The 21,470-nt window shown below is 37.6% G+C and overlaps 1 protein-coding gene and 1 long non-coding RNA gene across 3 annotated transcripts; one reads left to right on the top strand and one right to left on the bottom strand.

Moving 5' to 3' along the window:
- Nucleotides 1–3,143: 3,143 nt before the first annotated feature.
- LOC100862731 (Fc receptor-like protein 5) lies at nt 3,144–19,449 on the bottom strand. Its single transcript, XM_053681576.1, has 16 exons — nt 19,419–19,449; nt 14,655–14,690; nt 14,265–14,513; nt 13,860–14,132; nt 13,119–13,391; nt 12,684–12,956; nt 12,264–12,581; nt 11,670–11,936; nt 10,738–10,986; nt 9,394–9,507; nt 8,267–8,371; nt 6,592–6,630; nt 6,396–6,470; nt 4,840–4,917; nt 4,634–4,689; nt 3,144–3,473 (listed from the first exon to the last, which is right to left on the bottom strand). Exons 1-15 carry the CDS (start codon nt 19,447–19,449, stop codon nt 4,634–4,636), a joined length of 2,436 nt encoding a protein of 811 aa, XP_053537551.1. The 3' UTR covers nt 3,144–3,473.
- On the top strand, nt 6,838–8,026 carry LOC128633040 (uncharacterized). Of its 2 annotated transcripts, XR_008396724.1 has the most exons (4): nt 6,838–6,918; nt 6,994–7,170; nt 7,257–7,394; nt 7,698–8,026. It is a non-coding gene; the product is annotated as an uncharacterized LOC128633040 (long non-coding RNA). The 2 variants fall into 2 exon arrangements; XR_008396723.1 differs by having other exon boundaries at nt 7,257–8,026.
- Nucleotides 19,450–21,470: the final 2,021 nt, after the last annotated feature.

The raw sequence follows: 21,470 nt of genomic DNA, 5'->3' as shown, positions 1-21,470 counted from the left end.
AAAACAAATTAAATGGAAAAAGTGAAAAGAGTCTGATACGTACTCGGGTAAAAGTCTGGAAAAGCAACACAAAAGAAGGAATTAATAATTTGGTGATGTCAGTGAGCTGCAGGCTTGATGAAGTTATTGCAAGCAAGAGATATGCAACCAAACATTAAGTGTTATTTACTTCAGTTTACTTCAACTTATCTGTTCCTACACTTTTGCTCACCTAAAAGTTGTTTGGTCTGATACAAAAGGTTCTATGTTTTATGATGTTTAACACCAAGATGTAAATACCAAGAAATACAAACTCTAAACTCTTGTCTCATATCCATCTTTTGATATGAAATCCAAAGGTCTACAGGTGTACAGCAGAAACAAATGAATTGGCCTTGCTGTTCCAATAGTTTCAGAGGGGACTGTATGTACTAATCCCATAAATAAGTGTTTAGATCTTTTATATTTATTAATCCCCATAGTTAATGTGTGTTTAGATCTTTTATATGTATTAATCCCCATCACTAATTCATGTTTAGGTCTTTAATGTATGCTGCAGTGAGATCTAACATTATGTTTGCTGTTAGTGTTTGCCACAGAAACTAGAGTGAGAACATGCAGGTGTGACTGTTTTAATTTTGGCATTACTGAGAATTTGAATGGCAGCATTTCCTCATTTCTCACACAGCTCAACTACAATATAAACCAAACCACAATAATGTTTCATGTCTTAACTGCTAAACATTTAAAATGTGTAAGCATTAAAATCATTTAAAATCACATATCTGCTGACGAACAAATAAGAACAAATAAACTCTTTGTGTAGTAACGTCAATTAATCACAACATTCATTGCTAGATATAAATGGTTATTTTTTAATGTAAATCAGATCTGAAATGACTGACGTGAGATAATGTGCAGTTGTGTACAGTTTTCAGATAAGACTACACAATGAAGCAGGAAGTCTTAAACTGTATCACTGCTGCCATTTGCAAAAACTTTATCTTCATAGATTAGAGTCTGCACATCTGGAGCTCGACTGTGCTGTTTGAACCTACTGGCTCTACAAGGTACTGCAAGTAAAAACATGATATACAGTGCCCTCCACTAATATTGGCACCCTTGATAAATATGAGCAAAGTAGGCTGTGAAAGACCTTTATATTTTATTCAAAAAATTCACAAAAATTCTCTGGATATCATGTAAAAATATCATGCAAAAAGGAACTCGCTTATCTCCGGACAGAGCTCTCGAAATCTCTGCAGGAATTTACCCCTACTAAACCATCTCACGTCAGTGTGTAGCAGGAGCTCAGAGTGGCTGCCCTCTACATCATCCATAACATCTATTTTTATTTTAATGGAGATCTACCAGCACTTCCTTTGAGATCGACCGGACGTATTGGGCACCCTGATCTACCCCTTTTATTTATTACAGTATTTGGTGAGATGAACTTGACTGGTTTATATCTGTGTGAAGCTGCTTCATTCACAATAATATTATATTCTCTTTTTCTTATTTCATTATTCATTACAAGTCATCTGGACCTCCCATAGAAGTTTGTGTGACAGAAGACAAGACAGCACTCACACTCCGCCCATCTAGTTAACTTCACATCATCTCCCCACACACGCAGTAGTTTAGTCATTGTCTAGACTGCACACGTGGGTCTGCGCTACAGCTCCATTTCACACACACACACACACACACACACACACACACACACACACACACACACACACACACAGGTTTTTATCACACATTACTTCTCCCTGCTGATCCACATCCCCAATAATCACACTACACACACCAGATAAGTTTAAAACAGAACATCTTTATTGACGTGTCTGTATATTTGTATAGTCTGTCTTTGTTTGTGCTGTAGATTGTCCGCGTCCGTCTTCCGGGTCCAGTCCGCCGAGACTACAGCAAGAGGGAGGAGATAAACTCCTGTCCTATTTCTGCACCAGTGTTTATGTGTCTGGGGGAAAAGGGGGACTTTTATTGAAATGAACATGAGGAAGGTGGTTAATATGTGTGTATGTTCACATTATGATCATATTATATGTTTATATCTATATGTTTATGATGATGTATACTTATCTTTATGTGTGAGGTTGTTGTGTTCATACTTACCTGATATTTATTCTTTATAATGGTTCATGCCGAATGGGCGGGGCTTCAGCTTTATAAGCGGGCCGCTTCCCTACATGCGGGGGCTGATGGAAAGTCCGATTCATTTCCACGAACCGGTTCTTTCGGACGGTTTGTTACAATGAACCGGTTCATCGGTTCTTTTGCGTCATCAGACAATGGCGTCACTACACATATCTTTTCTAACAACTCAGTGTCATGTTGCATCAATGAAACCTTCAGATAAAGTCATGTGTGTGAACGCATATTGCTGATTATTGCCTTTTATTCACTTAAGTTAATGGTGTTTGTGGTCATTAACCATTAGTATTTCTAAAAAAAAAAAAAAAAAAAAAAACACAAATTAAAAACAAATGTAAAATGTACATTTTCAAAGACATAGAATTTAATAATGCATAGACTTTTCTAAAATGAATTATACCCAGAAGATGGCACTGCTGTAATCTTTTGACAAGTGCGTAAAGGTGATAAAATGACCACTTTAAAATATTTCCTCATCTGAAATTTTTCATGCTCTCTGTTTAGCTTTAGCCACTTTTTAAACATAATATTAATGAGAAACAGAGCTGATGATTTCTACTGCAATGCAGGTATTTTTCTTGTAGAGTACAACAATAATGATGCATGAGAATGAATATATGCATTGTTTCATAGGACGTCATCACTTGTAAAGCAACTGGAGGTTAATCAGTGAATAACGCCCCTTAATAAAATACAGCTGCTTTGTATACATGTATATTTTAATGCAGGGTATCATTTGTGTGACCTAAAAGTACAACTGTAATTGCTGAAATGCTTACAAATTTAAACCAAAGAATACAATACATGCTTAATACAATGAAACAATGAAGTGATGTTTGTTATGATGAAATGATACATGATCTTTTTAACTGTCGGCTGGAGATTGTGGTTGTACCGTGTGGTGGAAAATACATCAGTGTATCTCTGTATGTGATCATAACGACTTTCAGTTCTGTAGGTGTGAACTGCACACAGATGACATGATGAAGCCCCTCACATGAGTGAAAAAACACTTTCAAGAATAAAAGTTCAGTCACATTGACTTATTACTCTTACTATTACTACTAAATCCTTTTGCTTTACAACCAGTCCTAATAGTGGCACAAGTAATCAATAAAATACACCCTGTAAATACTTCTTAATGCTGTCCATACACACGTTCTTAATCCCCCCCCCCACACACACACATTTTAAACCAAATAAGTGCAAAGAACCTGTACAAAACAATCTCACTCCGATTTTACTGTCACTGCACACATGATGAACTTCTCTCTCTCTTCTCTCTCGTCTGTTCAGTTGTGTATTCACTCCTCCAGCACCTGTAAATGAACATTTACAGCAGTTTTAGATTTTAGTTCCTGAAATGGTTAAACTTTGGTGTTTTAAGCCAACAGCAAATCATTAAGGAACATTTAAAAGGCAATGCAAATTTATATTTCAGTATATTCAGTAATTATAAAATATAAAGCAGTAAATAGTGATGGCTTATTTAAGGAGAAACTGTCATGTATGTTATTACACTGCAATATTTGCACTTCTTATAGGAGTGTCAGTGTACTATACGAGGAGGAAATTACATGAAAATGCATCAAAGATGTGATTTTAAACCACTTTATCTTTTATTAATAGAAATGTTACTAGGGTATTTTGCAAAAAATTGGATTGGAAGTAGAGTCAACAATTGATGATTGTTTGATGTCGTCTTGAACAAGAGACACGGGCTTGTTTAATCCACACACTGTATTCCACAGTAACTAATGATACATCAGCAAAAACGAGTCTTTGTGAATGTAAAATTATAGGGCCAGGTAGTGGTGGGAGATATATACATATAGTACAAATAAAAAGTGTATTAAACCCAGTTTCTACTGTGAAAAACTGTGAAGGCAGCTGATTTATTTGTCATAATATGCATTATACGTTCAGCTGTGGGATCTGGTTGCCATAGGGTTGTTTTTTTTTTTTTCTATAGACTGAGGTTTATTTGTTTTCCTAAATTTGTTTAGAAGTTTTCTTTAAAAGTAAAGATCAAGCCCAGGAAATGAAAGTTCTAGAGGACTCTCACTTTGTGTACTGAGTGTTTGAGCTGTGAGAGGAACCAGAATGCACAGCTCTATTTTCTACTGCTAAGAGCTATAGAGCATTTCTACAGTTGACTCACTTCCGCTGTGATTACATCATGATACCCAGCAGCTGGTAAGACTTGCAGCAACAGGAAGAGGGGACACTGGAGCTGCTTTTTGACATTATTTGATTTTAGAATTGCTTTAGGTGTAGTAATTTAGAAAGTTGTTAACAATCTAACTGAGGCTGTAGCATTTATATTACACTATTTATATTTATAACTGTTTATAACTCCGACTGAACTCCTACTGAGCAAGGCACAAAACTTGAACTAGGTTTTCTATACAATTCTAAGATCTCTCCAAGTATTTCTATCTCAATTTGAGATTTGAAAATAGAACAGATTTTGTCTTACCTATGTGTTCTGCTTCAGCTGTGAGTAAACAGTTCCATACTCTACACTGGCCTTCACTAGATGTAAACAAGAAACGCTGAATTAATGTCATTAATGCCATCTCAACTGTTAAATACACATGAACTATATGAATTGGTTAATAAATCAGAAAACAATAAAAAGTAATGTACATGCAGATTTATATAAATATGTACAGATAGCTTTACCCTGATTTTTCTTTGCTTTTTTCTGTGGCTTGATTTCAAGCTCAGTGTAAATCACATCACTGGGTCCAGCATCATCATCTGCAGTGACGGTGAACAGAACAAAACAAACACAGATAACATTTTAATCTGAATCAACCTTTGTAAAAAAAAAAAAGAAACGAAAAAGAAAAAGAGATCAGTGTGGAGAATTACAGGTGCATGATGGGATGTAACTGAACACAGTTTTAAATGTGGAGCTTATCGTCACTTCTCCTTGTTATGGGTTTGAACTACATGTTCAATTATTATTTTTTATTTTTAAACTTGAAAAATTTTGTATGCACATTTACTGATGCTTAGTGTGTGTGTGTGTGTGTGTGTATATATATATATATATATATATATATATATATATATATATATATATATATATATACACACACACACACACACACACACACACACACACACACACACACACACACACACACACACACACACACACAATGGCACATGTCAGGGGTGGGATATATTAGTCAGGAAGTGAACAATCAGTCCTTGAAGTTGATGTGCTGGAGGCGACTTTGACAAGGGCCAAATTGTTATAGCTAGACGACTGGATCAGAGCATCTCCATAATGCAGTGGGTAGTATCTACCAAAAGTGGTCTAAGGAAGGACAACCAGTGAACCGACGACAGCATCATGGGCACCCAAAGCTCACTGATGCATGTGGGGAGCAAAGGCCAGCCTGCCTATTCTAATCCCACAGAGGAGCTACTGTAGCACAAACTACTGCTGTAAATGTTAATGCTGGCTATGTTAGAAAGGTGTCAGAAAACACAGTGCATCGCAGATTGCTGTGTATAGGGCTGTATAACAGCAGACCAGTCAGAGTGTCATGGAAGAAGGTGGCCTGGTGTGATGAAGCACTTTTTCTTTTACATCATGTGGACGGCCAGGTGCGTGTGCATCGCTTATCTGCGGAGGAGATGGCACCAGGATGCACTATGGGAAGAGCGCAAGCCAGTGGAGCCAGTGTGATGCTCTGGGCAATGTTCTGCTGAGAAACCTTGGGTCCTAGCTTTCATGTGGATGTTATGTTGACACATACCACCTACTGAAACATTGTCGCAGACCAAGTACACCTTAATGGCAACGGTATTCCCTAACGTGGCCTCTTTAGGGAAATAAAATAACACAAAAAATAACCGTTATTTCTAATCTTTTCAGTCAAATACTGTGCTGCAAACATCAATGTTAGATTTATCTTGTCAGTACTGGCAAGTGACCATGGTATAACTGCACATCGAGTGGTTCTTTGCCTCCACGTAGTGTATTAAAATCATGTAATGTACACCTAGCCAAGGATTATCCCTTACACATGTGGTATTATGTAGAATATATTATATAATAAACAGGTTTTAGTAGTTCCTTTCTTTCTGAGGTTTATAGTGGAACTGACACCTAAAATGGGAGGTGCATGCAGATTTTTAGTATAGTAGATGATTGAATGTACTGTAGACTGTAAATATTTTTTATATATAAAATGTGAAGTTGCAGTATAAAAATACTCCACCTTTATTCTTGTATGACTCCTTTTTCTTCATGACCTGTGCATAAACGGCCCCACTGAGTTCAGCTGCAGCTTCACCTAATCACAGTGCAATGTGATCGTCACTACAGGAGATGTATTTACTGTATGGTGTTAATCTGAGATTTATTCCTTCTAGTGCAAGTGGAAATATCTGACATGAAATAAAGAAATCTCTCACTTTTACTTGCGTTCTCCACAGTGGCATAAATGTGCACATCTACAGAAAGGAGTGCAAATAAAGAATAAACAGGAGAAATTTTCAGACAATTCTGAAAACAATTCCACTGAAATGAACATTGTTAAATTAGCTTGTTAGTAAGAACATGATCTTATATTGAATTACTGTATATGTAGTGAGGTGTGCCGTGACTAAAACGTCATCCTTATTAACTACATGGCCAATGGGCTCTCTCCCTACCATAGTATATAAGCTGTTGTTTAGGCCTCACGGAATGCGTCATGATCGAAAACCCACGCCTTCTTTTCGTTGCTACGGACTACAGAGGTATGTGGTTTTAGCTTTATTGCTTAGCTGTTTGATGCTAGCGTTGTCCACTTATCATGCGATTTATTTATTTAGAGTGACGTTAGGCTGCCGAGACTGTGCATGTGTGGTGTGCCGTCAGGGCTCTCAACTGTGTAGCATGGTAGTTTAACGTAGCTCCGGTCGGAGCACCAGCTGTTGCCGTCACAACTATTAAAGACGCTATCATGATTTTCGGATGTTCCATTGTGAGTATCATGTCATCGGATCACGGTAGGTAAATCGTTTAGTTCTATTACTCGAGCTAAACTCTATTGCATGCATTCCTAATTGAGGTTGTAACACCTGTTTGTTCTTAGGGTCCTCGATTTTGCATGCGTTAAGGCGGGCTGAGTGAGATGTGGTCATATCGGTATAACGCCTCCCCCTCATTCGTGGAGCCACGTTGCTGCTTGGTTGCTTTGGGGCTGCTTGCTGTTTGGTTTTGCTGCTTGATGGTCTGATTTGGTTTTATTTTGTTCTGCTTTGTTTCGTTATTTTGTTTTGTGTTGGTTACTGTCACTAAGATCAGTTTTCTTTAATTAACTGTGTTGTAACAGTCTTTATCAGTTATGCTGATACTGCTATGTGGTACTAGTGGTTTTGGTCAGTCTTGGTAAACTTGCTACCAGTAATCAGTTTGAGTGTGAGGTTGTGTGTTTTTGTGACAGTAAGTTTGTCTTTGTTTTGTTTTATTCTGTCGTTTGTCAGATTTGAGCGTATTGTAATTGATTTTGTGTGTTTTTGTTATCTCCTTGTAGGAGCTGAGTGCTTCCTGAGGCTGGGAGGAGTTCTTTGCTGCACCTTTGTCTTTACTTAATTAAGGGTCATTATTATTGCTGTGTTTATTCTCGGTGAATTTTGAGGGTATGATTTTGATTAGTGGGGTGCTTTTGCCTTTTGTATAGTTGGTGCTGTCGTACTAGCCTGCCCTTCATACAGGAAGCCTCAGTCCTCCTATGATTATTGTTAACTTCCTCTTGTGACTGTTTTATTTGACCAATGCCTGACTGTGTTGGATGTTGTTTCTTTTAAATAATTCTTGACCAGTCTTTTTAACTTTAAAATAAAATGTATTCTTGTATGGAAACCCATGCCTCTTGCCCGTTCTAAGTGGAACGTACTTGCGTGTCTTTATTTGGGTTATTTTCCCTGTTTTCTCAGTGGCGTAGTTGGTACAAAAACGAAACAAATGAGTCGCATAGCTACACGTGGCGTAGTTGGCAGGATTTATGAGGATCTCCATAGTACAGTTTGTTGTTGCAAAAAAAAGAGCCACATTGCTACATATACATAAGGAAAGTATTCATTATGTGACACATTCTCTGACCGGTCTGAAGTGGAGTGTGTCCTGACTGAGAATCCTCAGCTCCTGACTGACTCGGGTTCTGGCCTGGTGTCTGATTGCTGTTCTGCTGTATGTCTCTGTCCTTTCCTGTATGAGAAGACAGAAATTCTTCATTTGCTCAATTTATAAACCATACAAACTTTATTTTAGAGAACGCTTATAAGTTAGTGTATATGTCGCTGAAATGTACCAACAGTAATTACAAGCCACTAAATGTGTAAGCAACAATTGGTCTCATTTATGAAGCTGGATATGAACAAATTTATTTGAAAATCATTCACAGGAGCCTTTTCATACATAATGTGTTACTCATGAGAATCCAGTTAGTTTAGAAAACAATAGTGTATCCTACAAGAGCTCTTGAGTGCTGAGACGGATGTACTTGCAGAATAAAGTTTAATAAAGCAAAACATACACAAATCAATACAGACGAGGCAGGAGAGCATACTTGACAAAGTGGGAGAAACAAAGCCAGACACAGAGTGAGCTGCGAACAGTGACTATATACAGACTGGCGCTTATTAACCAGAAAGAGAGTCAGGTGCGGGTGGTCATGTGACTGGTACAGACTTGTGGTGGCTGCTGGGATTTGAAGTCCAGAATGCCTTCTGGGAATTCATATAACACTGTGTCATAAATGCACTTGATTCAATTTACAGCTGATTGGAATTTATCATACACATGAGTATGAAGAAAAGCAGCAATGCTAAGACTTGTGTAAATCTAGTGGGATTTTTTTTTTTTTTATTAGATTGGCCTACAAAAACATTTAGACACAAGTTGAATTTGATAAAAATTAATAAATGAGCACCAAATTGTGCAATTGTAAGTGCACTGTGTCCCAATTAGTATTCTTTTCCTATTTTTATTAGTTTGGTAACTATTTCTTATTTAATGGAAGCATTGTACGTTAGTTGAATGATAATTAAGGATGTGTAAAATCCTGTGTAACGAGAGTAATTATTGAGTGTCAGATACCAGTCATGGACCATTTTGTTAACGTTTATTTCCATGTTAGTGTAATGTATACTATTTCATGTTTAATAGACTAAGCTTTGTAGAAGTACTGATTATATTATAAGCAATTTAGTGAAAACTAGTTATCAGACCTTGGATGGATTTGTGCCACCAACGCAGGATCAGTAAAAGGATGATGAACAGCAAGGCCAAACTCAGTCCCACAGACACAAATACTATATCAGTACTGGATCCAGACCCTGAGTCTGAGGAAAGAAAGACACAAATGAAAAAACCTGCTGTCATTACAGTTCGCAAAAATACTAGCCTTGACACTAACGTACATTCTAATAATAGTCCAATTTCTAATCTTCCATTTCTGTTCAGACGGTTTTAAAGAGTGTTTACCAGCAATCTCTCTGAGCCTTTCCAATCACATCTACATTCTCTACTCAGACTGCTCTTCAACAGGCCACTCATAATCTACTCCTTTCTGCTGATGCTGGTGCCTTTCCTCTATCAGGATTTCTAGCTTGGTTCATGTTTCCTTTTCTCTCCTGCCCCGTCACACATGATATCCCAGTCCTTGGCCCCCTCCTTTTCACTACAGGTACAGTATATGCATCCACTTGCCCACATATGCATCCACTTTCCACATCATTAACTGTATACATTCATGATCTAAAATAATGGATGGACTCCAACGTTCTTAAATTAAATTAAACTGATAAAACAGACATTTTTCTAGCACCCAAAACTCCACTGTTATGAATTCCAGGTATTTCATTTGATATTGATGGCATTACCGTTACACCTTCTGGAAACGTTCACAATCTAGTTATAATTTTTTGATAACACACTTTCATTTGAACTCTGCATTAGGTCACTCACAACAATCTTTTTTTTTTTTTTTATCAGCTCTTATTGATCCTTTTTTGCTGTAGTCCTTACTCAAACCAAGCACAGATTAGATTTGTACTCTATCATTAACACTGTTTACCCATCTCACAGAGAATCAAACAAACACTCTCTTAATTCTCACACAGTACATGGCCTCGCCGTAACTCTCTACACCCTGGAGTCTTAGATCCACCAGTACTGATCTACTAGTGGCTCCTAACGACCAGACTGACAAGAATGAGCAAAATATTTAGTGCCGTAATCCACCTCTAGGCCTTTAACTGCACCTCCTTAATCCTAAAACATACATTTTTTACTAACACAAAAATGACCTCTTTTTCTTCCTGTTCGTCATTTAATTAACAGCCAGTTTCAGTTTTAGGTGCTACGTGCTACAGAATCAAATTTATTATTATTATTATTATTATTATTATTAGTAGTAGTAGTAGTAGTAGTAGTAGTAATCACTGCACGTTTTAATGTTATTTTTACAAAGGGAATCAAATACTTTGAAAGCTGACTGAAAACACTGTGCATATAAACTTTGTTAATAAAAAGAGAATCAAATAAAAAGAAATTCTCTCAAGGTTTTTCACCTCTGACTGAAACCCAGCTTTTGGGTGACTCTCCTCTCTCTGGGTGTTTACAGTGGTAGAAACCTTCATCTGACTTTGAGACAGTACTGATGGTCATCTCTCCTGTAATCTGGGACTGGACAACTGAACTATCTTTATAGAAATCAACACCAGAAGCTGAGGTCTTTGAGTTGCGAGATAAACAATGTAAAGTCAGAGGATGTCCCTCAGTCACAGGATGGACAGGACTGTCCAGGATCACATGACCATCTGTAGGAAAGAGAAAGAAGACACTGAAATCAGAAAGTGTGTAAAATACAGTAATGATTTTAACACAGAGAGCTACAGTAAATCAGTGGTAGATATCAGAGAGAGTGTACACAGTGCAGCGCTCACAGAGTCTTCATGTGTGAAAGAGAAAATGTGCTTAAATGCCAGTTTTATCAGTAACATTCAGATGTGAAAGCAGCTTTCACTGTAATATTCTTAACATCCTGAAACTAAACTAGTCTTCATGAGTTATTCTTATTTCTGTTTATATTCTTATTGTTAAAACATTGTGAGAAGCTTTTTTAGGTTTACCCTCTGCAGTCTAACTTCTATATGGGGATAATAGTTTTATTTACGTAAGTCTAATGTCTTTATGCCTCTATTGCTATCATCTCTTTGTATTTTTCTTCTCTTTTTCTTCTCTGAGTCTGATCTTTGTGTACAGATGTGTGTATAAACCTCTGGGTCTCAGATCTCTGCAGCCCTGAACACAGCGCTATCTGTTGGTCTTTTGTTAGAATCGACTGAATAAAAACATCAAATCTGTGTCACCCTAGACACTGCACTCAGTTTCTTTATAACAATATTATAATTTATTTTCACCAATTCAGTAGATTATAAAAGTGTTATCTTTATTCCTGTATATTGTACATCTATTACTGATGAGAACATTGAAGACTCACGGTGCACTGTGATGTTGACAGGATTACTGCGTCCTCCAGATTCAGACTGACACCAGTAAACTCCAGTGTGTGATGTAGAGAGGGAGCTGATGTTACATGTAGATCCTGAAACTGATGAACAATCAGACACTGCCTCACTGTGTGTGTATCCTCTCACTGTCCATCCAGTAGAGTCACTCTGGTCCTCACAGCTCAGTGAGAGAGAGTCAGCAGTAAAGTGTTGAGTTCTGCTGGGATTGATGATCAGAGACACTGGAGGAGATTCACCTGAAACACACACATTATAATTCAGCTCTTATTCTGAAAATTAACATGTATTTTGATTTTATTATGATGTTAATTTCAGTGTACAGTTTAGTAAACATGTGTAACATTAAAATTACCACAGGACTAATACTTGCTCTGATTAGACAATGAAATCCGAATAAAAATCTACTATCAGGTGCTTATTCAGCTGCTTTACACATTCCTCACTAAGGAGTTTAAATATAAACAGTTATTATACAACACATTAGCACAGATACAACACTTAATATTAATAAATGTACATCTGCTACACTCCAACTCAACTCTATTGTTGATTTATTTCCTCACCAGTGATCCACAGTGGCTGTAGGTTACTGTCCCGTGTGTGAAAGACTGGTTCTCCTCTCTCTGCTCTGCACATATAAACTCCTGTGTGCTTCACAGTAACAGGACTGAGAGTGTAGGAGCCTCCAGATCCTCTGCTGCTGTCTGAGAGGAGCGCTGTACTGTACCTGAGGGAACCCTGACTGTCTCTGGAGGGAACCTCTGTGTACCAGCTGAATGTCCAGCCTGTAGAGGAGTGTTTAACCTCACAGCTTAGAGTCACTGAGTCTCCTTCAGTCAGCCAGCGCAGTGGAGACACACTCACTACTGCCTCTGCTGCATCTGATGGACAACAAATGTAAAATAAAATAAAATCAAATCATACAGAGTGGTAATCTTGTTATATATAATTAATGATAAGATAAAACTAACTCACACACTCACCTGATACAGTGAGTGTAACAGCATCACTGATCTCTGAGCTCTGAGAGTCACTTCTCCTCCCTCTGCAGGTGTATTCAGCACTGTCATCATTTCTAACTGAGCTGAAGCTGAACTCCTGTGTTGTGCGGGATGGGTAGAGTGTGTTATATTTCTTATACCAGCTGTATGTCCACTCAGTGTCTCCTCCTCCCTGTATTTCACATCTGAGAGTCACAGTCTCTCCTCTGAACACATGTTTATCAGGCTTTATGGTCACCACAGCTTTAGGACTCTCTGCAGAAACATAATTTTATTATTCATTTTATTATTTTATTTTTGTTTCATTATTAAACCGAATACAAACACACTTCAATAATATACAGTTCTAATACTACAACTGCTGTATATTTAAGTGATTAGTGATGATGCAATGTTTTGCAACCTGTTTTCACTCACCAGTAACATTTACCCAGAGTGCATCACTGTAGTATGTGTAGTAGACTGGGTTTCCTCTTCCAGCTCTGCACCTGTACTGACCTCCATCAGAGACACTAACGGAGCTGATGTTGTAGTAGTCTGTTTCAGTCTCAGTCTCAGTGCTCTGTGTGGGTTTGATCCAGTAAAACTTCCATCCAGCAGACTGCAGCTTCAGTGTACAGGACAGAGTCACTGGGTTTCCTTTCAGTACAGCTCCTTCACGACTTGATGTGAGTTCAGGTTTAGGTTTTTCTGCAGTTGGAGATGAAACACACAGTTCAGGATGTTAACTGTTCATGTTCTGCTCTCAGAGTGATTAACACACTAATCACTACTACAGACAAACACACTATTACTGATACACTGTAAAGACTCCTGTCATAGTGAAATTATTCATGAACATCTATCAAAATATTTTGTGGTATTTGTGAAAGTAATTTAGTTTTTGTGAGAGTAGATTTAATGTGAAGTACATTGTTCTCTTATTCAAGAAAAAGTGTACAGACAAAATGTACTGCATTATGTTTGACTGTTATTTAAAACATATTTCAATATGAAATATTTGAATTTTTGTGACTTTAATCCACACTGCATGTAGTGATGTGATGCTGAAGTTAATAAATATTGGTGTGAGGAAGAGATTAACACACACACACACACACACACACACACACACACACACACACACACACACACACACACGCGCGCGCACACACACACCTGACACAGTGAGTGTAACAGTGTTGCTGGTCTCTGAGGTCTGAGAGTCGCTTCTTCTCCGTCCGCTGCAGGTGTATTTAGCGCTGAGAGACTCTACAGGAGTGAATGAATATTTCCTGCTCTCAGTGTAGGAGGATATTTGGACACCATCTTTATTCCAGTTGTACATCCACTCAGTGTCTGCATGTCCTCGTATTTCACATGTGAAAGTGACTTCCTGTCCACTGAATATCTGTCCATCAGGCTGCAGAGTCAGAACGGCTTTTGGTCTCTCTGTACAGTTACAACAAATACATCAAACCAGTCAAACACACCCTTCTCTGACCATCTGATATTTAATCAGTGTGTTTTGTAATGATTATGTGTATCAGTGCATGTTACAGGAGTGTAAGATCAGACATGTACCTATCACTGAGAGAGTCACTTCATCGCTCCATGCCGTTGACCGTCCATCAATAGACCCGTAACATCTGTATCTGTGACTCTGATCTACTTTTATAGTGTAGTAATTTTCAGCAGAACCGTGACTATAAACACCATCTTTGTACCAGTAGTACGGTCCACTCCATCCTGAAATCCTACATGTGAGTGTAACCGTGTCTCCTCTGAATATTTGAGGTGAATTCGGCTCCACAGACAGAACTGGTTTAAACACTGCTGGAAAAGTCAAAAAGCAAACACACACTGTCAATGTAAACAACTTACATTCTGCATGACAATGTACAAACAATCTTCTCCACCTTAATACAAATCCAACATGTACACAACATAGGCAATAAAATATGTATAAATCACCTTGAGCTTGTCCGACTCGGATAAGTGAAATAAGCACTAAAAAGGGAAGAGGAACAGAGAATATGATGTAACGCTGACTTGTTTCTTTTCTTTAAGAACACAAATGAGAACAATGTCATATACTGCAAAAAATCTATATTTAGTTTCACTTCAGCTATAAGAAATGCAATATATCAACCTGTTTCAATAATGAATGGTGTTTAGAAAAAGCTATTTTCACTCAGGTCACTATGCTGCTCATTACTGTCTCATGTTTAATCTGATCCACATCTGCTAATCTGAAACTGGATTACACACTTCCTTCTCTGTGTCTCACATGAGAAAGGCGCTCCTGTGCACTAGAGCTGTGGTGTAATACATACAGCCTGCAGGATGATGTGTCATATATCAGGAAAAACCTGAGCTCAGTAGCACATACAGGCTAATGAACACACACAGGTTAATGAACACACACAGGTTAATGAACACACACAGGTTAATGAACACACACAGGATAATGAACACACACAGGTTAATGAACACACACTGGTTAATGAACACACACAGGATAATGAACACACACAGGATAATGAACACACACTGGTTAATGAACACACACAGGTTAATGAACACACACAGGTTAATGAACACACACAGGATAATGAACACACACAGGTTAATGAACACACACTGGTTAATGAACACACACAGGATAATGAACACAAACAGGTTAATGAACACACACAGGCTAATGAACACACACAGGCTAATGAACACACACAGGTTAATGAACACACACAGGCTAATGAACACACACAGGATAATGAACACACACAGGTTAATGAACACACACTGGTTAATGAACACACACAGGATAATGAACACAAACAGGTTAATGAACACAAACAGGCTAATGAACACAAACAGGCTAATGAACACACACAGGTTAATGAACACACACAGGCTAATGAACACACACAGGATAATGAACACACACAGGTTAATGAACACACACAGGTTAATGAACACACACAGGCTAATGAACACACACAGGTTAATGAACACACACAGGCTAATGAACACACACAGGTTAATGAACACACACAGGTTAATGAACACACACAGGCTAATGAACACACACAGTTTAATGAACACACACTGGTTAATGAACACACACAGGATAATGAACACACACATGTTAATGAACACACAGTTTAATGAACACACACAGGTTAATGAACACACACAGGATAATGAACACACACTTGTTAATGAACACACACAGGTTAATGAACACACACAGGATAATGAACACACACAGGTTAATGAACACACACAGGTTAATGAACACACAGTTTAAGTATCTTATTTAGCGTCTGAAGGGCAGTACTAAATGGAAAAAATGAGATCTTTAAATAAATACACAATTTAAACTGATCACCCTTTTCAAAAGTTTACACCCCCCTGAATCTTAATGTATCGTGTCACCTTCTCGAGCATCAGTGAATGTTTTGCACCTTATGTAATAGCTGTGTACGAGTCCCTCAGTCGTCCTCAGTGTGAGAGACAGATCTGAACATCATATAGCCTGTGTTGGAAAGGGCTAAAATATACAGAAGATGCTGGAAAAGCAAAGAATGTGCAGGACCTGGAGGATTTTTATGAAGAACAGGGGGCAGTTTAACTGCTCAGGAGAAACAAGGAACTCGTGAACAACTCTCACAAAACATAAACACACTCGTGGATCATCCAGGTAACGACACAGTATTAAGAATCAAGGGTGTGTAAACTTTTGAACGGGGTAATTTTCATAAACTCAGCTATTGTCTTGTGGACTATATGTAAACATCTGTTATGTGAAATAGCTTATTCAGGACAGGACTAAATAAACAACAACATGGGATTTTTATGATCAATCTTATTTTGTTAAAAGTATTAAGATTTTGCAGATTCAGCAAGGGGTATGTAAACTTCCGACCGCAACTGTATGTTCTCTATATGTTTTTTCTTTACCAAAAGTAAATATATTTGTTTAACTTATTTTGTTATTTGTTAATGAATCTTCATATTACATTCATATTATATGAATTCATATTGTTCATATTGTATTTTTAATTGTTTATAAAAGTCCTTGATGTTTTTAAGTGGTTGAATTTTTGTGTGCGTGTGTTGGTAGCTGTGTGTGTGTGCGTGTGTGTGTGAGAGACAGAGAGAGAGAGAGAGATAATTTGTTTTTGCCTTTAAATATACTGTAAATATATTTATTTGTTATTTTGTTGTTTTTAAAAGTGTGTTGTTAATAAATGTTCATATTGTAGTGTATTTGTTAATGTTTAATAAAAACCCTTAATCTTATTAAATGGCTGAATTTGAGTTTCCCTACTAAAATGAAGTACATTTAGCAGTTTCTGGGCCACATCTGGCCCGGGGACCAAGCCGACTCTCAGCCAGATCTGTCTTACAGTGCCTGGGGCAGACCTGGGCCAAATAAAACAATATAATTCACTTTACAGTGTGCGGGCCGGATCTGGGCCTGAGGAAATTGTGTGTGTCGGTTTGCAGTGTGTGGGCCGGATCTGGGCTGGAGGAAATTGTGTGTGTCGGTTTGCAGTGTGTGGGCCCGGGGACCCAGGCGTATACTGGGCTAGAACTAAAGCAAGTATGTGGCCCACAAGTGGCCAGACAAATTTTGCTATGTGGGTGAGAGACGGAGATTTAACAATGTCATGGATAAGGAGACGCGCCCTTCGTCCCTATTCGTCCCAATGTGAATGTTTTTAGAATGTAAGACGAATGTAATGCAAGATGTTTTACATGTAAAATAGTCCATGTTATTACAGTCTAGTTCTCTGTTCAAAGTAGTTATAGTGTTCAGAAATATTTCATATCATTCAGGTTCAATACCTGTCCGTTATATCTATATTTTTATTGATCTATCTATCTATCTATCTATCTATCAAAAACAGATTATAGAATATATATATATATATATATATATATATATATATATATATATATATATATATATATATATATATATATATATATAAAATAGATCACTATTATACCTGGTCCCCTCTAATATGGAGGGGGGATGGGGGGCATGCCAAATGATAGGGGAGGCTTGCAGGGGGTTTAGTTACAAAAGGTTGAGAATCCTTCCATAATGCAACGGGACTGGCACAGATGAGCTGTCAGAATCGGTGCCGAGTAGTATGTCTGGTTTGTATTCATGCTTACCACTTACTACTGATCAGTACTGTACTGTATCAACGACAGAGCAGTAGGTACTGAATCTAGTGTAGCAGGTACTGAATCTAATGTAGCAGGTAGGCTACTGAATCTAATGCAATAGGTACTGAATCTAATGTAGCAGGTACTGAATCTAATGCAAAAGGTACTGAATCTAATGTAGCAGGTACTGAATCTAATGCAATAGGTACTGAATCTAATACAGTAGGTACTGAATCTAATGCAATAGGTACTGAATCTAATATAGTAGGTACTGAATCTAATGCAGCAGGTACTGAATCTAATGCAGCAGGTAGGCTACTGAATCTAATGCAGTAGACCTGTCACAGTATGCCTTTTCGGATGCAGCCGCAGTTCTTACCACACACACACTTAAGCACAACTTATCAACACTATCTTTTATTTATTTATTTAAAAGTAACAACATAACATGTTCCTGTACTCTTCCTTTCATACCTTCTAAGAAACAGAAAATGTTCATCCATGATAAAAGCCCACGAAAATATCACAAACCAAAATCTGATTCACGCTCAGAAAAAACTCCACATCACCACATACACTCTACAACCCAAAATAACACACAAATCTTGAAGATGGTAGATTTTAGATTCCACACATATGCACTAAAATTAACCAAAAGGTCACTGCAGTCTGTAGCGTAGTGACACATTGGATTTTATCCACTACGTACTGCATGTTGTAACACGCATGCACCAACGGCAGACACAGTACATCACTGTTATCCATCTATGGTTAGGGTTGGGGTTAGTGTTAAGGTTAGAACATCCAGTACGTAGTATATCTAATCTAATGTCATTACACTACAGGCTGCAGTGAGGACACACCCAATTAACAGCAATCCACATAAACTATGCTGAAAATAAAAAATATTTAGTCCCCTCTGACACCATTGGAACAGCAGGCCGAGTTATTGTTATTGCTGCAGTCTGAAGACATTTGGGTTTGAGATCAAAAGATGAAAAAGAGAAGAGAGGTTAGAATTTCAGCTTCTGTTTCCTGGTATTTATATGTAGACGTGTTAAACGACATAGAACATAGCACATTTCTTTCAGACCACCCAATTGGTAGATACTAGGAAATAAAAGCTGAAATCCTAAACTCTTGTCTCATATCCATCTTTTGATCGCAAACCCAAATGTCTTTGGTGTACAGCAGAAACAAATGAATAGGCCTTGCCGTTCCAATAGTTTCAGAGGGGACTGTACTGTACGCTCCCACTGATATCATTATTAATGCAACTAACTAACACTATTCTATATATGAATGTAACCCTTACCTTAACCTCAGTAACCAAATAATTAAAAAAAAAGTTCTCACAAGGGCTCAACTCAAATGAACTAACTCACACAACTGATATGGATGTACACTGATCCAACAATCATATCAGAGACTCTTACGAAAATGTTCTAATCACATATTAACCTCATCACACAGGACATTAGACTTCATCTGAACATATTGTTTTAAGCCGCCACTCACTCTAATGAAGACACAAAGAAAACATTTACTCACAGATCATCACACGGAGTGGACGGAGCTCCATCCTGTCACTCTGATGAAGGACTGACTGATCAGTGGTCTGTGTTAAAGACACTACACTTCCTGTGTTCTTACACACAGAGAGAAAGTGAGAAAGACTTCCGTTCTGGTCAAAGTTGATGTGCTCTTTTCAGGTGAACCCAGAAATTATAACAACAATTTGCAGAACATAACTTTATTCAACTCCTGAACTTGTACAGTTCCTCTGCTACTTCACTCAGGTTCATGACTGATCTCAACAAGACATCCAGTGGACCTTTCTGTAAAGCTTTTTATCTCGTTTGATTGAGTAAGCAAGCTAACTCTTTTAAAAGAACGAGGTCTTTCCTAAATCAAGAAACTTTTCTATTCTGTCAGATTTACTTCAGGTTTTGGGTTTGATGCAGTCCATAAAGATCAGAAAAGTTCACTGGACATGATGTCAGAACCTCCTATGAAGCTGGGAGGCAGGGCTTCTGCTAGTCACAAAATGGGGTTCTTAAATGTAAAACCTAGATGTGATCAGTGAAAGGGATTCTAAGATTTAGATTTTTCCAATAAATCTGTGTGTATTTTCATCCATTATATTTGGATAATAATAATAATAATAATCCAATTCAGGGATGGGGATTATTAGGGCGCCATGATGGGGGCCAATGGAGGAATTTCACCAGGACACCAGGGTTATACAGAAAAATAAGTGTTCTGGGATTTTAATGACCATAGGACCTTGGTTTAATGTCTCATCCCAAAGACTGTGCATTAGGACCCACACTGAGCACCCCACAGAGTGAGCACCCCATGCTCTCTTTGCTGCTTCCAGCAGCAAGCTTAGTTTTCCCCAGAGAGTCTTCCATGAAGGTAATGGCCAAACTCACCCCTGCTTAGCTGCAGTGGGAAACCAGACGAGATCTACAGGGGGATATGGCTCGAGCAAATGATAAGATAACAATCTGTAAAGCTTCATGTGAAAGTAGGAGGTGTTTTTCTGGAGATGAACAAGTACTGAGTAATGCTGATGACAGGTACTGAATAAATAGGCTTGAGAAATAAAATGCTATTGAAATCTAAAAAAGTTTTAAGTGAAAACAAATTAAATGGAAAAAGTGAAAAGAGTCTGATATGTACTCTGGTAAAAGTCTGGAAAAGCAACACAAAAGAAGGAATTAATAATTTGGTGGTGTCAGTGAGCTGCAGGCTTGATGAAGTTATTGCAAGCAAGAGATATGCAACCAAACATTAAGTGTTATTTACTTCAGTTTACTTCAACTTATCTGTTCCTACACTTTTGCTCACCTAAAAATTGTTTGGTCTGATACAAAAGGTTCTATGTTTTATGATGTTTAACACCAAGATGTAAATACCAAGAAATACAAACTCTAAACTCTTGTCTCATATCCATCTTTTGATATGAAATCCAAAGGTCTACAGGTGTACAGCAGAAACAAATGAATTGGCCTTGCTGTTCCAATAGTTTCAGAGGGGACTGTATGTACTAATCCCATAAACAAGTGTTTAGATCTTTTATATTTATTAATCCCCATAGTTAATGTGTGTTTAGATCTTTTATATTTATGAATCCCCATCACTAATTCATTTTAGGTCTTTAATGTATGCTGCAGTGACATATAGCATTATGTTTATCTTTTATTATTAGCTCAGCTCACTGAGTGCTGTTAGTGTTTGCCACAGAAACTAGAGTGAGAACATGCAGGTGTGACTGTTTTAATTTTGGCATTACTGAGAATGTGAATGGCAGCATTTCCTCATTTCTCACACAGCTCAACTACAATATAAACCAAACCACAATAATGTTTCATGTCTTAACTGCTAATCATTTAAAATGTGTAAGCATTAAAATGATTTAAAATCACATATCTGCTGACGAACAAATAAGAACAAATAAACTCTTTGTGTAGTAACATCAATTAATCACAACATTCATTGCTAGATATAAATGGTTATTTTTTAATGTAAATCAGACCTGAAATGACTGACGTGAGATAATGTGCAGTTGTGTACAGTTTTCAGATAAGACTACACAAT

Source organism: Ictalurus punctatus, chromosome 7, assembly GCF_001660625.3.
Source record: "Ictalurus punctatus breed USDA103 chromosome 7, Coco_2.0, whole genome shotgun sequence".
Lineage (NCBI taxonomy): Eukaryota > Metazoa > Chordata > Actinopteri > Siluriformes > Ictaluridae > Ictalurus > Ictalurus punctatus.
The sequence above is the reverse complement of the archived record's forward strand: the minus strand, read 5'-3'. Positions and strand labels throughout refer to the sequence as shown.